This window comes from Sporobolomyces salmoneus, assembly GCF_050403485.1.
Source record: "Sporobolomyces salmoneus JCM6883 DNA, S_salmoneus_JCM6883_v1_ctg39, whole genome shotgun sequence".
Classification (NCBI taxonomy): domain Eukaryota; kingdom Fungi; phylum Basidiomycota; class Microbotryomycetes; order Sporidiobolales; family Sporidiobolaceae; genus Sporobolomyces; species Sporobolomyces salmoneus.
This window is the reverse complement of record NW_027481124.1, coordinates 37,997-53,189: the sequence shown is the minus strand read 5'-3', so window position 1 is coordinate 53,189 and position 15,193 is coordinate 37,997. Positions and strand designations below refer to the sequence as shown.

Here is a 15,193-nt window from a genome sequence, read left to right as displayed (position 1 = left end):
ATTCCTTTGTTGTTTCTCTCTCTCTCTGTCATTCCTCAGCTCTAACTCACGACAACTCGCGAGATCCCGAGAGATGTGTGAATTGACAACAATTGAGAGATTCCTATTGAACGGGAGACTGAAGGAAATGCGTCAAAACTGCTTTCTCATCTCCCGTGAGGTACCTCTCCGCGACTCCTTTGAACTCGTTCAAATCCGATTCGTACGCTTGGTGGAAGAAAGAAGTTAGGTGTGACTATACCGCAGCAGGCAAGGAGCTCAAAAATCAGTTTTTCCAAGAATGGCTCACTAGAAAGAGAGAGGAACTGAACTCACTCGTAGATCAAGGTTGTAAATTGGATCATCTTTGAGATCTAATTCGTCGAGTTCATCTTCCCCATCATCCGAACCTCCTCCTGAAGCCATCATGTATTTACTCAATCCTCCTCCTCCCGACAACATTTCTATGCCGAGCAACCCGTCGATGCCAAGTTAGTCAGAATCTTTTCAAGGAGGGAGGAGAGGAGATTTCGAGAGGTTTGTTTACCTGAAAGGAAATCTAAATCTCGATCGTTCCCACTCTCGGCGAATTCAGCCCCATCGTCCGCCCACTCATCGTCTCCGTCATCGGATTCGGCGTCGTCTGCTGCTAAGACGGGTTTCGAACCGTCTTGGGAAGCGGCGTTTTGTGCTTCGTGAATGAGTAATTTGAGGGCTTTCGCAGGGAACGGAATCGGAGGGAATTGATCCGGATCTGAAATCACGCATTGACAAGATTAGCTGAGATACGGGAGGAGGAAACGAGAAGGGGAGAGAACTGACTTTGTCGAGCACGAGCACGAGTCATGATTTTGTTCTTGTTTTCGGCAGTAATGAGGAGATCTCCCTTGACTTGTAACTGTTGTAGACTCGGTCGAGACGAAGCGGCGTAAAGTTTGCTCAATGCGAGAGTGCTAATCCACGCGAGAAGGAAAGACCGTCAATCCTTGGAATTTATCGAAGGAAGACTACGGAGATTGCGAGGACAAGACTCACCTCAATTTCTGGTTCCAGAATCCTTGGAAGTCGTTTGCGTAGTCGCACCAAGCGGAGAGGAGGACTTCGAGAGCCGGTCGAGATGGTTGACCGGGTGTCGTAGGTGGAACGACGATGCTTTCGAGGAGGTTAAGAGCCGTGTCGAGTTGTTGTTCAATGACGTACGCGAAGGGAAGAACCATCGACTGTAGAACAGGTGAGATGCAGTGTCAGCAACAGAAAATACTCGAGTCGAGGAGAAAAGTCGAGCTCACTTGGGTGAACATTGCCGTTTGAGCAGTAGCCAATCGAGTGACGAACGCTTTGAGGAGATCAGGAAGAACAGGACCGATGGCGGGACCAGCTTTGCGAAGAAGGTGAATCACGAGATCCCCAACGAAGAGACCTCCGGCTTCCGAATCTGAAGGCTCGAGTTGTTTCGCGACTTGAGCGAGTACGAGTTCGAGTCCGGATTGACCCGTTGCGCTATTCCTGTTGCATCTCTCTCACGTATAGCCAGATCTGGTTTCGAGCTGAAAGATAGAAGGACGCACCAGTTCAACAATTGATTCACGTCTTTTCGAATGACCGAAGTGACGATGTTCAGACCCGATTGAGTGACATCTCGATCGTCTGTCGCGTTGAGGGCTTCGAAAAGGTTTTCTGCGATCTTTCCGAAGCTACCGGGGAGCAAAGGCGACGGCATATGGGTGAAAATGTTGTCGGCGATGTCGATAGCGGTCGACGCGCGAACAGATAGAGGATCTGATCGGAGCTCTGTCATGATCGCGGCGAGAGCGGGGAGAGCGCTGTTGAGAATTGCGTTTTGTGCCGAGGGGGAGGTCGAAGAGGAGAGAGAACCGAAGACGTCCGAAATCGATGAGCCGAGAATAGGATCTGTGGGTGAAGAGAGAGCATCAGAGTCTTCAGACCTCGACGGGGGAGTCTCTGCGAGGCAATGTCAACCCACCCTCGGGTTTCGCGAACCAAGTTTCCAGAAGAGCTTTGATGAGGAGGGCATAAGTTGGCGCATCAACAGCGGAGCTTCCAGCCTTCAGAGTCGATTGAATAGCGTCGAGGACGAGGACGAGGGTGTTTTCAGTCGCTTGAGGTAAGAGAGGGAGGAGTTTCGAGAGCGAGACAGCAGCTTGCGAAGGGTCGACGCTCGCTTTGAGATGACGGAAGAAGCTGTTGTCGAGGTCGGAAGATGTGAGACGATGCGATTTGAAACGAGAGAGACGCGGAGGACATACTTTGTGAGAGCTCGCACAGCAGAAACTTTGACGGGAATACCAGCTTCAGCCGAATCCAGCACTTGGATAGCGGCGTCGATGTACTGCTTGGCGAGTTGCGAAGGAAGCGCTTCCGAGTATTGACTTGCGAAGACGAAAGCTCGACCTTGTAGGAATTGAACATCTGCGAGCGCGGCGAGAATCAGTGAGTGAGGTCCGTCAAGAGGCGAGGGTACATTGAACTCACTCGAAGCGGTCAAAGAGCTCATCACAACACCTTCAAACACTCGTTCGAGGTTGAATTTGGCGGGTTTACCTTCCTCCGCTCGTTCTTGAACGTGATCGATTAGATCTTCTGAGATCCCTCCGACGACGGCGAGAGCACTCTCGAGACCCTTCCACCAGTCTTCGTTCGATTGAGATCGAAGTTGCTCGTTCTGAGAAGCGACCGATTCGAAAGCGGTTTGAAGTGCGACGAGACCGCTCGAGGTGAAAGTTTCGACGAAAGCCTGCAAGAAGCGAGTAAGTGAACGATTTTGGGCAGGGAAGAGGGGCTTGACTTACGATAGACATGTCGAGAGCAGCAGATCTCACGTTCTGACTGACCATCTCGTCGTCTTCGTCGGCGACGAAAGCGTTGGGATCTGAAGCCCAGGTTTCTTCGTCGTCGGTTGTCATCTTCGAAAACTCCATCGCTTGCTTGAGGAACTCGACGAGACCAGGAGTCGGTTTGTTGTTCTCGGCAAAGAGAGATCGAACCGTCTTTCGACGAGCGGCTTGCGCAATGAAGTCGAGAATGGTCGCGACGAAAGTTCCGAGATCCATCGAGATGTCAGAATCTTCGTCTCCCGAGCCACTGGATGGAATAGAGAATTCGGAAGTGTTGGAGAGGTAGGCAGCATCGTAGATTGGCAGAAGAGCGGAAAGATGTGAGGAAGAGAGAGAGACGAAGAGAGGTAGGGAAGATTTCAGAGTGGACGGGAAAGAGTTGAGGATGATCTCGAGAGCCTGTAGTGGAACAGAAACGAATTCGTATACCTACGTCTTTTGGGTTGGGAAGAAGATTGCTTACATTGAAAATCGCTATCCGTACTGCAATGCCCTCCCAGTTTCCTTCGCTCAACTCAGCCGATACATCAACCTCGAGCAGTTGACGGAAAGCATCGAGCCATTGAGGTAAGATCTCGCCGATCGCGGCTTTGACAGCGGCCGGGTGTTCGTCTTTGACGGTGAAGAGAGTCATGACGCATTGACGGAAGATGAGGATAGCTCGTGCTCGGGTCGAAGGTCCATACGTCTATTCACAAAACGGAGTCAGCTAGGTCGTCTGCGCAGAATCCGAGAAGATTGACTCACTTGAGGAGAACCGAGAATTGTCAAAAGAGTCGGTAGCATGTCACGAGCGATTGGCAGGAGCTGATCTTCGGTCAAGGTGATACTGACGAAATCGCTGAGTACTCGCATACCACCTTCGACAGCATCAATCGAGGAAGAGCGGACGAGAGTGAGAAGTTCGTCCATCAGAGTTGGCCAGTCATCGGGCCAATCGGGTTGAGCAACGGAGGAGACGATATTGGCCTGCATCGGGATTGTCAGCATTCGGTCGACGTAGACGGTTACGCTAGAGAGAGGTACTCACGCATGCGAGTCGAATTTTGCGAATCGGATCCGACAATCCTGCGAACACGACTTTCCTCACTTGCGATTTGATCTACTCGAGTCGTCTGGGTTTATCAGTACTGTTTTCAGCAGTCTGATACAATCCGAAGACTCACCTCTGGTGTAGTTGCCGTAGGTCCCTTGAACTGGGAAAAGAATGGAGACCAGTGTTCCTTGACGTATTTTTTCAGTGCGAAGCTTGCAGACTGTCAGCGAGAGTATCCAGATACTTTTTCGAACGCGTTAGCCGAGAACAGAGACGCTTGAGAGGGAGAACTCGCCTGTCGTAGATGAACTTCAACCGATTGCTCTGTAGCAATTCTTGCTAGCCCCAATGCAGCCTCTACGGTACATCGAGTCCTATGAGTACTCGGCGGGGCTTCTGAGGGAGTTCAAAGAGAGAAAGGAGGCTCACCAGATGAACGAGAAGCCTCTGCCAAAGTCAGCTCTGCCTGGACTCGAGTGTTTGGATTCGGGTCGAGAGTCGCTTGTAACAGCTGTACGAGCTGATGTGTATCCATCTCGAGGTTGAAGATGGGTGTCGAAGAGATGAGGCTCGAAAGTGAGTCGCGCTCGGCTGAAAGTTTCGCAAATCTCAACTTTCGCACTTGCTCTCGCTCTCGAACCAGCGAAGATGAGGACAATAAGCTCTATATAAATGCAGCACAGAACAATAGTCTAAGAATGGTATATAGTCTAAATAGATAAGTGGGTAATATAATTAATGATTCTATTCCTTCCTTCCTTCCTTCGTCTCCTTGCTCCTCTTTAAGCCTGAACCTTGCCCTCATAGACGCCATCCTTCTTCTCCTGTCGCATCTCGTCTTCACGATCGATGACTTCCCCTTGATCGAGTTCCTCTTGCATGCTGCGAACGACCGAGTGAGTCGAATGAGCGTCGGTAGTCTTGCGAGAGAGCGTAGATTCGACGGCAGCGGGAGTAGTTGCAGGGGCAGCGGCGGGTTTGTGACCAGGAGCGAAGGTGGACTTGGCGCGAATGCGATCTCCATAGAACAGGAAGAGAAACGGAACGGGGGTGAATAAGAGAGCGAGGAATGCGAGGAGAGTGAGGGCCCATTGAGTACCGAGGCGGTCGAACATAGAGCCTATGGAAGACAGAGAGTCAGTCTTTGAAATTCGGAAAAAGAGCGTGAAGAGACTCACGAGTGAAGAGAGGGAAAGCGAATCCAAGGAGGGAACGAAGGACGGCGTTTGCGGCGAGTGCCGAAGCGGCAAAGACGTAGTATACATCGATAAGGTACGAGAACTGTGAAGTAGAGGGTCATGTCAGTAAGCGGACCTCGTCCGGGAAAATCGACGAGGGGGACTGACCATCGAAAGGAAGATGAGAACCATGGCGCAACCGAACGGAAAGGATGCGATTATCGGAACGATCCAGTGTACGGACGGTTGAGTTGTCCATGCGAACCAGAAAAGTCCGGCAGGGAGCATAACTCCGGCGACGCAGCAGAGGGGGAGACGAGCCTCGGGAGGAAGAGATCCTCCATTTGCGATCAAATTCTTGACGTATCTTTTATTCTCGAACACGTTCAAGATGACTGCCGTAACCATTCCTAGACCGATTCCGATGAAGGCGAGGGAAGCGATTCCGGGCGACCATCCTCGATCTTGGGTGAAAACGATCGGAATCGCTCCGAAGAATAGGTAAAGCACACCGCTGAGAACATAATCAATCAGTGACGTTCGTGTATTGAGAGTTGATGAGAGACTCACTAGATGAAGGCAGCGTAAAGCGACATGAGGAGAACAATCGACTCCTTGAAAAGGAGAACGAAAGGACGAGCGATGGCAGTCTTCATTTTTTGAGGAAGAGGTGCGGCGAACATGGGGTGAAGGTCGAACTGAGAGCGGTAGACGTGACCGTTTTCCTTCTGTAACTTGGCGGCCTTGTTACGGAGGAGGACGGGCGCGTAGGTTTCGGGATTGAGGAATCCCAAAACGAACATGATGAAAGAAAAGATGATCAAGACGTAGAAGATCCACCTCCAGCTCGTCGAAACCCCAATGAACGAGCCGACGATAGGTCCCAAAACTGGTCCGGCGAATGGACAGAGTGCTGTCGAAGGGAACGAGAAGTGAGCAAAAGCGCTAAACGGAAGAGAGATGCAGTGTGCGAGACTCACCAAAGACGGAGATACCAAGAGCACGTTGAGCAGGACTGAACATATCACTGATAACACCTCCCGAGTTGGTCAAAGGCGAAGAACCGAAGAAACCTGAGAGAAAGGAAAATGAAATCGAGGATCGAGCTGCGTGAGCGATGTCAAGGCGCGACGACGGTAAGTGAAGGAACGAACCGGCAAAGAATCGACAAATAAGCATGGTCTCAATGTTTTGTGCCCTCGCGCAACCAATGTTGAAGAGGACGAAAGGGAAGTAGGAAATGAGAAAGATATTCCTTCGACCCCATTGTTCAGAGAAAGGTGCCCAGAGTAGAGGTCCGAATGCGAAACCGAGCTGATCAAAAGGCGAAAGCGTGTGTCAGCCTACACTACGGAAGGGACACAACTTCGCGAAACTCACGACGAAGAGCGAAATTCCGAGAGTGAGGACTTCGAGATCCTTTCCAAAGAAGACCATCATTTGTCGGATTCCTCCAGAGTAAACCGAAGATGCAAACGCAACACCTGATGATCAAATGGAAACGAGCTAAGAGTTAGCTTCGCACGGCGAAAAGGTGAAGGAGAAAGTTCCCGAGATGCTACTTACAGAGAGTAGCGAAAGCGGCATTGAGGGTGATCATCCTAGCATCCGAGCGAGAGTACTGTGTGTGAGCGAACGAACGAGAAGAGGGGAAATATTGAGGGGAAAATGAGTGAAGAGCTTTCGCGACGACTCACCATTTCTTGAACGAGCTGAAGTTCAACGGGTTTTCAGGATCATTCTCTTGCCAAGTGACGATGTAAGGCGAGGCTTCCGTTCCTTCTCCTTTGTAGAGCGTTTGAGTGAAGCCCTTTTCCGGATCACTGTGCGAACGAGCTTTGTCTGGAGTTTCGGGAGTGCCTGCCAGTGTTGAGGTGGCGCTGTTCGTTGAGCTCATGTTGAAAGCTCTAACGTGGTGGTTGATCGAATCGAGTGTAGTGAAGAGGAGAGAGAGACGAGGTCGTCCTTGAAGGGGCAAAATGAAGTTTTGTACCCGAGATCTCCGTCCGAATCGGTCAACCTTCAACGGAACTCGCGCGCGCACGAGATTCGGCTACTTGCAAGTCGTTCAGCCGAATCACGTGCACCTTTGACCTCACGACTTACCACTCTCGTCTTTCTGCTATGCTTCTCGTGGCTTACAATACTGCAGGAGACGAGCAAGAGTGAGCGACGGTTGCAAACAGGCGGGCACAGCTCCGGTCCGACTTCAGCGCACGCGGTCGAATTTTGCGGAGTGCGAAGGCCAAAAAAATCGACCCGCGCTTACATTGCGAGAGGTTTTCGACTCTTCGCTCGAAGCACAGTACTGCTTGCTGGTTTCGTACTATCATCATTACAGCAATAGAGACGTTCGATCAACCCATGTAACCTCTCCGACCTCCTTGATTCCCACCTCCATTCCTCAAAAACATTGGCGGTTGATTCGGGAGAGGACCTAGAGCACCAAGAGCGAAGGGTGGAGGTTCAATACGAACCGGAGGTGGTTCTGGAGTCGGAACTTTGAAGTTCTGCATAGTCAAACCGAAGAAAGAAAAGTCAGCTTGATGCGTTCCTCGATTCGTTCAGAGAGTGACTTGCCGTCTGTTTGCCTTGCGCGTACACCTCTTCGAGCGTGTCTTCCCAGATACCCTCTGCTTCGAGTCGATTGTGCTCTTCGTAGAGTTGGAGAGCAGTTCGAGCATCTTCGATCGAGTCATGAGTGTCGGCTTGAATCGCGGAATGTAGGACGGCGTAAGCGAGGAACCGCAGAGAGAGCTTTCGTTGTCGAGCTGTGAGGTGATAGATATTGACAGTGTCGATGATTTGTGAAGGAGGAATATAGATATCTATCGTGTTGTCGAAGTCTTAGTTTTATCCAGCCGAAAAAGCGAGAGAGCTGCGACGCACTGATGATACGAAGATCTTTGTTAAGACCGTGACCAATGAATACGCAGCCCAAATCGACGAGCATTCGGAGTTTCTTGTAGGCAACCTTGAGCGGGACAAGAGTATGTCTCGAAGAGAAAGGATCGAGGTCTCCCGCTATAGGACCGGCGAGATCAGCTTTCAAGCGTCTAGAACGGCGAGAGCGAGAAGAGAGACTCACCTCGGATTCCAGAGAATTCAGTCAAGTAGTCGACGACCGGCTCGCTTGTGTGGATGTGATCGTCGATGAAAGGTATTCCCGTACCGACTCCCTCTCCACGAAGTACCGAAACTCGTGCAAGCGTCATGCGAGATGGTCGAATCACTTTCTTTGTCCCGTCTGAGTGGAACTCGGCTTCCTCCTGAACGAGCGAAGTAAAGAGCAGTCAGCTTTCTGAACTTCGAGAGGATGGGAGCAAGAAGAACGCACCTGTTGCAACGAAACAAACTCGGCATCGATCGATACGAGCGTCCCTCGTCGAGGAAGTTCATCGAGTCGGAATGGTTCGTGTTTGATCATCGCGCGGTCGCGATGCCTGAGAGCAGAGAGTCCACGGTCAGTCAGTGAGGCCAAGACGGGGAGCATCAGAGGATGACTGACTTTGAGATGGTGATATCTTCGCACAGAATCGAAGGATCACCTTTGAGCGGGAGTGAGGAGAAATCGAGAATCTCTTTCGAATCGACGCGCTCGTAGAAGAGAACCGCGGGAATCTGCTCAGCACAGAGTCAGTGAATGAACTATGACGTGATTGAAGGAAGTGAGGGCTTACTTTCCAGTCTCCAGAGAAACTGAGAGCTTCCTTCTCCGAGATCGGTCGGACGAGGAAATCGTTGAAGAGATGCCAAGAAGGAGCAGCCGATGAACCTTCAGGAGAGACTGAAGATGATGATCCAGGGTGTCAGTCTAGCAGAGGAGCAGGTACTAGAAGCGGGAGTTGCAACTTACCGCGAGCGAGCGCAACGAGATGAGGCGAATCTCCCTCGGCTTGAATCTGAACAACCATCGACTGTTTGGATACGAACCTGATGAGCAAGTTTCTTGACAACGGAGGTGACTGACTCACTCTCAACTCGTACTCGACAGCATCTTTCGCTTTCGATTTCGATTTCTTTCCAGAATCGGTTACGATCGGCTCTCCATTCGGTCCTCTTCCTAATGAGAACTTGCTTCTGACCCATCTCTTTCGATCTCCTCCGTTTCCTCTCTTGTCCATCCAGAGTTCGAGTTCTTCCGCAGTTCGAACACCGGCGTTGAAGACGAGAACTGGCGGTAGAGGAGTGACGTCGGGTAACGCTCGTCGCATTCGGATGTGAGTATTTTGGCGACATGTCGAGCAAGGAAGTTTCGCGATAGTTTCACGAGTGAGCGAGGAAGAAACGATAGAGGTGAAAGATGTTGACGGGGTCGGCTCGTTTGACATCGCCTGTCAAAAATACGAGTTAGAAAAGGCGGGAGATATAAAGACAGGTAGGGCTCACTCTTCGAGGATAGATGAGATCGATAACGTTCGCTCCAGTCTCTCGTTCTCCTTTCGCGCCACAGCTTGAACACGTCGAAAGAGTTTTGAGATCGAGCCTGACGAGTTGAGTCATAGGAGGCGTGACTTTTCCGGGTTCAGTCGAGAAAGGAGAGTCCTTGAGTAGGGGAGCGGGAGAAGGGGCGATGTTCGGAGGCAGAGAAGATTCGGTCGTCATTTGTTCGAGGAGGTAACGATTGAAAGTTTGGATCAGTGTTGAGTACGCGGTCGTCTTGTTCGAGTCGTTCTCGAGGTCGATGAGTCCGAGAGCAGTGACTGTCGTTAACGAAAGTCAGTGATCGATCGTGAGGTGTGTCGACGAGAAAACTCACTTTGAGGATTTTCACCGAAGGCTCGCGAGAAATTGCTCGCTTGGCAGTTCATTCCTTTCGCGTCCTTCAACATCCTGAACAAGAAACCAGCTTCGCACAGGAGACAGTTCTCCTTCGGACACGCTTCGTATGTGTGGGATTCGGCGAGAGTACGGATCGCGGGAAGGTAGTGAAGAGCTTGAAGGAGAGAGTTCGTATACGAGTTTGTGATGTGAGTCTCCAGTCCAGAAAACGGTGTCTTGTTGTAGAACCTAGTGAATGAAACGCGCGTGAGTCGAAGCGTTGACAGGGAAGAAGAGGGAAATCTGTGAACGCACCCGAAATCGAAATCTTCAATCCCGAATCGACTGTACTTGATCTCGACCTTTCGGTAGTACTTCGGCATTTGGTCTTCTTCCTTCGCATCCACCTCATCTTCTTCGTCCTTCTCTCCTCCAATCGACTCTTTTCGATCCCTCCGTAATTTCGCTTCGGCCCTTTCCCTCTCACTTCTGAACATCGGCGCGTCGACTCCGACCCTTCCAGCGTTCTTTCCTCCTCCAGCAACTCTGACCTGGTTCCTCCTTCCGGCTGCGCGCAGATGACTAGGATAACTCGCATAGCCGATAAAATCGACCGTTTTCGCAGTCGAGAGAATTTGAGGATCAATCTGTACTGGTCGTCGAGAAGCGGTGATCGTTGCCGGTTCCGTCATCGAAGAAGGTAGTAAAGAGAGTAGGGGAGTCGAATAATAAGGCATTCCGATCGAGTTGAGCGGAGTGTCTTCTCGCCAAGTGATTCGCTCTGGAGGTTCTTGGGGATCCGGCAATTCGACGTCTCCCTCGAACCGACAGAATCGTGCATCTCCCTCGTCGGGTCGAGCAGACCACAGATGAACGAGTCCTTCCGTATCTCCAAACGCGAGCCCTTCTCCCGTCGGAGAAATCGCCATCGAGGTCAACATTGAAGACGTTTCGACTTGGAAGACGGACGATTTCGAGACATCTTTGAGATCGAGGAGTTGTACTCGACCGTCGGCGGACGCGACGATGACGTTGCCAGAGAGTCGAGGGTGGAATCGAACGAGAGCTGGAGGAGTCGGGAAAGGAATGGGAGAGAGCGGACGGAGGAAGCGAGTGTCGTGGAGTTTGAGGTAAGGATCCGGGAGAGGAAGTCCTTGTCTAGAATTACCGAACGGAGGGTCAATCTTAGCACGAAGAAGCGAATTCTGAGCAAAGATTCGTACGAACCTCATTGTGTAACCCACTGTGACGACATAGTTGCCCTCAGCCTCCATTTGACTGATTCCTCCCGTATGTGCAAGAACAGTTTCTCCTGTCGAGATTTCCGGCGTCCGTGTATCGAGAAGTGCGAGGGAACCGTTCACTGTCGAAGCAACTAGTTGATTCGTACGTCTCAGATGTAGGAAAGGCAACGTCGATCGGTGCTACGAGTGCGTGAAACAGCTCCGAAGTCAGGACGAGCAGATCGCGCGATCGAAGAAGAAAAGGAAAATGACTTGCCTGTCTAACTATGCTTCCTCTCGTGACGTTGCAGACGTACAAATCGCTCCCTGGTCCAGTCGTGATAATCTCTGAGGATCTCGAAGGTGTGTAGGCGAACGTTGTCAGAGGCACAGCTTGATCAGTGCTGTTCAAAGAAGGAAAAGCTCGTTAGCGAGAGAAACGAAAGGTAAATCATCAGTTCTCGAACGAGCGACTCACTCGATACTCCACAGAGTCATTGCTCTCCTGTTGGCCATCTTGATGTTTCCCGTCGCTCCTAATCCGGGAGCTTGACCTCCTCCTCCAACACTGAGAATTCCAGTTTGATCGATCGCCATATCTCCTACCGCGCCTCGATGACCTTTGTAGCTCGTGTACCTTCCTCCCAGCCCTTCCGTCGGCGAGCAAAAGTAGCTAGAGATCGTTCCTTGAGGGTTCGCGGTGTAGAGGAGTGGGGACAGAGGATCGAAACAGAGCGCCGTAGGAGGGTGAGGGAGGTACTGAGACGGTAATGGCTGCCATGGTGATCCTTCAGAGGGTGCCCCGTACCCTGAATAGTCCATCCCTCTTGATCAAACCTCGTTCGTTGATGAAAGCGAAAGTCGCGAGATGAAGGCGTCCTAGAGGCAGTCGGCCGGTCTTTCTGTAAGAGGCTAACGGTGGATGCACGCTAGATCGAGTCGGCAATCAGGAATCCGAGGTTGACGAGTTGTTGACTGAAGCGAACCCTCGAATTCGAAACTTTCGCGACTGGCGCTCTCTTCTGTCCCCTGCTCCCTTCACTTCGGAACCTTAACAAGCCGCTTCGTCAAAGTTACAGTCCCATGCAGTCACAGGGGCCGAGTCTCCGGCAGTCAGCTCAGAACGCTCGCCTCTCTCTCCTTCTGTCTCGAGGAAACGAATGGAACTCTCCCTCTTCTCTCGGACTTGCAAGACAACAACGACGACGACAGCGGCGAGCACGGGGCAACGTCGACAAAGAAAGAGTAGTTGCAGGCAATGTAACGAGTTTACATGCTGGCCTTGATCGCCTGTAAAACGTCTCCCAACTCCTCCTCGCGGTTCTTCTTCGGTTTCGCCGCGATTTCCTTGACCCTCTTTTCGACTGGCTCCTCCACCATCTTGGGCTTCTTCGACTTCGCAAAGATCTCGTCGACCTCGTCCGCTTTCCTCTCCCGCTTCTTCTTCTTTTTCTTCTCTCCGTCTTCCACTCCTCCCGAGGAAGCTGCTGCGGCATTCGTGGCGGCCGTAGCTTGTTGTTGATTGCTTCGGTTCGCGATAGCCTCCTCCTCCTGTTTCTTTGCCTTTTCTTCGGCGGCCAATCTCGCCATTTTCGCTTTCCAATCGTCCCTTCTCCTCTCCCAGAGCGGTAATTCGACTTTCCTCGCGAAGAAATGACCGTAAGGACTCTTCTGAAGTTCCATCGCGGTACGAGGATCAGCCGATAGTGAAGCCGCGATCTTGTCTTTGAGGTAAACGTCGGCGACGGCGAAACACTTCTCGGCGATTCGACTACCGATTCGATCGGATGCGACGGCGGGATAATGACCGATGAGAGACATGAGAAAGGTGCGCAGAGCTCGAGGAGGCGTTGTTGGGGAGGTGAGGAGAACGTCGAGAACTCGGGAAGAAGTCGCGGAACGAGTGAGGGCGAGAACAGCTTCGAGATCCATCGAGGCGATACTGTTGAATGACAAGTATCAGCTGAATGTTTGCTCAGTTCAAAATAGGGAGAGACGTACCTGTCGAAGACGACTTGTTGATGAGGAGCGTGGAGTTTGAGCCAAGTTTGAAGGAGTACAGAACCCTGAGTCGAAGGTTCGGGTACATTCTTCCCCAGCTTTTTCCAATGCTGCAGACGAGAACCAGACGAGTCAGTCGCAGGGCTGAGCGAGAGAGAAGTGGCGGGCTTACTTGGTATCGATTGAGAGTGAGAATGCAAGGGACAACCAGTTTACGTTCCTCCTCTCCCGTCAAGCCAAACGTGTCGAGCATGAGCTGGGGAGCGAAAGAAAGGAGTCAATGTTCAGATCGAGACAAGAGGAATTGAGAGGATACTCACCTCGCTCATCTCTGCTTCGCATTTACCTAATTTCGCCGCCATCTCCAGCATGCTCCTCAAAACACCAGTTCGGAAGTTGTCGATCCATTCTCCTCTTCGCTCTGTCGCGATCCCTCTAACTTCCTTGACGAGACTCTCGAGTTGTTCTTCATCGACCTTGCTGATTCCGACCGCGACGACGAAATTCGCGACTGCGTTTCCTGCTAGTCGATGAAGTTTTCCCTTGAAGAACGAATCCCACAGGGCCGAGAAGACAGGATGGGGGGCGAGAGTGAGAAGTATTTCGAATGTCGGTGAAGAAGCTGGGTGTCGAAGCAAACCGGCGAGGTATTCCTCCCTCAATTCCTGAGCCTTTTCACTTGTCGTCGAGGCATCCTGGACCTCCGAAACTTGTCCGCAGAGTACTCGATCCGCCCATCCACCAGCTTTCCATCCACCTGCACTTCCCGCTTCGAGTTCGATCAAGATCCTCATAACGGGTCCAGCGATTTCATGCATCGCTGCTTTTCGAACTCCTTCTCCCGGTACGATCGTCTGAGCTCCCGAGACAGTCGCCGCTTCGACGTCGAGTTGATCCAATGCCGTGTAGATGTCTTGTAGAGCTTGACCGAACGAAGGTGGAACTGCGAGAGTTTTGCCTTTTCCTTTCCCCGTTCCATTCGCGTCGGGACGTTCATCCGAGAGCCAGTTTTTGCCGAAGGAACCTCCTTGATTCTTGCGGAATTGCGCCGATTTCTTGCTGCGTTCTCCTCGAGCCGGTACGCCGTCGGCTTGAGAACAAGGGACTCCGGAGAAGACGAGGAGGAGGATTCGAACGATATGAGAGCCGAAGGGATCGTAGATGAGGGTAGAGAGAGTCGGTAGGATTTCGGGAAGGAGAGAGAGGAGGAGTTCGGTCATGGTGGGAAGTTCTGAAGCGTCGGCGGAAGAGGAAGGTGCCGAAGCGACATTGCCTCGAGTCTGGAGATGGGATAGTGTCAGCTCGTTCCCTCTGTTACACATTTGGTCGATGTGGACTCACCTCTCGATCGACAGTTTGTCCAGCAAGCTCGAAAAGAGTTTGAAGAACGTGACTCGCACATCGGTGTTTGACGAGTTTTTCGATTTGTCCCGTGAACCGGTCGAGGAGAACCCTCTTCGCAAAGTCGTCCATCGCGTACAGTAACCTCTCGAGCACCACACTCGACTCGTTATCTCCTGCTAGGGTGATCTCGTGGCCCGACAGCGATTCCAAAGCCGACCTCAGGAGGAGAGGTCGCTCATCTTCAATTTCCTCCTCGACTTCGTAACCGTTCTCATCGAGGACGAACTGCTTCTCCCTCTGTCCATGACCCATCTCTTGCATCTCTTCGATCTGTTCTGCAACCTTCTGGAAGTAGGCTTTCGTATCTGGATCAGGTTCGGGAAGTGCATTCGGGTCTTCGATCGTTGGCCGGTGTGAGGCAGATGCCGCAGGGAGGGAGTCCATCTCAAGTCGAGTCTTGCGTTCCCGCTCCCGCTTCTCTCGCGCTAGTCGAGCGGCATTCTGAGCTTCTTCTTGCTCTTTCTTTGCCTGGAGTGAGAATACCATTAGCGTTGACGTTCCCCCGAGATACTGCTGTGCTACCAAGAGCTTACCTTTTTCTCCTCCTTACGAGCGTCAGCTCCCTTTCGTTGACGAGGTCGAGGCATGGTCGAAAGTTCAAAAGTTTGATGAAAGGAAACTCTTCTCTTGCGATAGCTTGAATGACTTCAGGCTGGAGTAGAAAGTCGTTGTAGTGGTGTTCGGAAAGAGCCTCTGTGCTCGTTGCTCGCTAGGATGAGGTGAAGAGAGGTGAAGAGCTCGCGGGAAGATTCAATT

General features: G+C 51.6%; 4 protein-coding genes across 4 annotated transcripts; all 4 read right to left on the bottom strand.

The window, feature by feature from the left end:
• Positions 1-103: 103 nt before the first annotated feature.
• KAP114 (karyopherin KAP114) lies at positions 104-4,405 on the bottom strand (the record flags this gene model as incomplete). The annotated part of the gene is made up of 17 exons (XM_076633470.1): positions 104-235; positions 316-443; positions 527-733; positions 802-932; positions 1,015-1,199; positions 1,269-1,485; positions 1,548-1,890; positions 1,964-2,181; positions 2,247-2,409; positions 2,473-2,734; positions 2,790-3,233; positions 3,298-3,522; positions 3,582-3,803; positions 3,865-3,936; positions 4,001-4,090; positions 4,166-4,227; positions 4,300-4,405. The coding sequence occupies 17 exons, from the start codon at positions 4,403-4,405 to the stop codon at positions 104-106; spliced, it is 3,207 nt and encodes a 1,068-aa protein (XP_076486519.1).
• Positions 4,406-4,652: 247 nt separating this feature from the next.
• Positions 4,653-6,945, bottom strand: JCM6883_004585 (MFS transporter; the record flags this gene model as incomplete). The annotated part of the gene is made up of 9 exons (XM_076633469.1): positions 4,653-4,990; positions 5,049-5,151; positions 5,217-5,562; positions 5,619-5,961; positions 6,029-6,121; positions 6,203-6,362; positions 6,429-6,532; positions 6,615-6,649; positions 6,746-6,945. The coding sequence occupies 9 exons, from the start codon at positions 6,943-6,945 to the stop codon at positions 4,653-4,655; spliced, it is 1,722 nt and encodes a 573-aa protein (XP_076486518.1).
• Positions 6,946-7,405: 460 nt separating this feature from the next.
• Positions 7,406-11,854, bottom strand: PAN2 (poly(A)-specific ribonuclease; the record flags this gene model as incomplete). Its single annotated transcript, XM_076633468.1, has 15 exons — positions 7,406-7,558; positions 7,629-7,876; positions 7,938-8,072; positions 8,137-8,317; positions 8,386-8,491; positions 8,557-8,669; positions 8,729-8,835; positions 8,905-8,965; positions 9,023-9,382; positions 9,438-9,751; positions 9,808-10,058; positions 10,125-10,967; positions 11,037-11,233; positions 11,310-11,436; positions 11,511-11,854. 15 exons carry the CDS (start codon positions 11,852-11,854, stop codon positions 7,406-7,408), a joined length of 3,540 nt encoding a protein of 1,179 aa, XP_076486517.1.
• A 447-nt stretch (positions 11,855-12,301) lies between these two features.
• On the bottom strand, positions 12,302-15,024 carry NOP9 (RNA-binding RNA processing protein NOP9; the record flags this gene model as incomplete). The annotated part of the gene is made up of 6 exons (XM_076633467.1): positions 12,302-12,974; positions 13,034-13,143; positions 13,206-13,289; positions 13,354-14,313; positions 14,375-14,905; positions 14,971-15,024. The coding sequence occupies 6 exons, from the start codon at positions 15,022-15,024 to the stop codon at positions 12,302-12,304; spliced, it is 2,412 nt and encodes an 803-aa protein (XP_076486516.1).
• Positions 15,025-15,193: the final 169 nt, after the last annotated feature.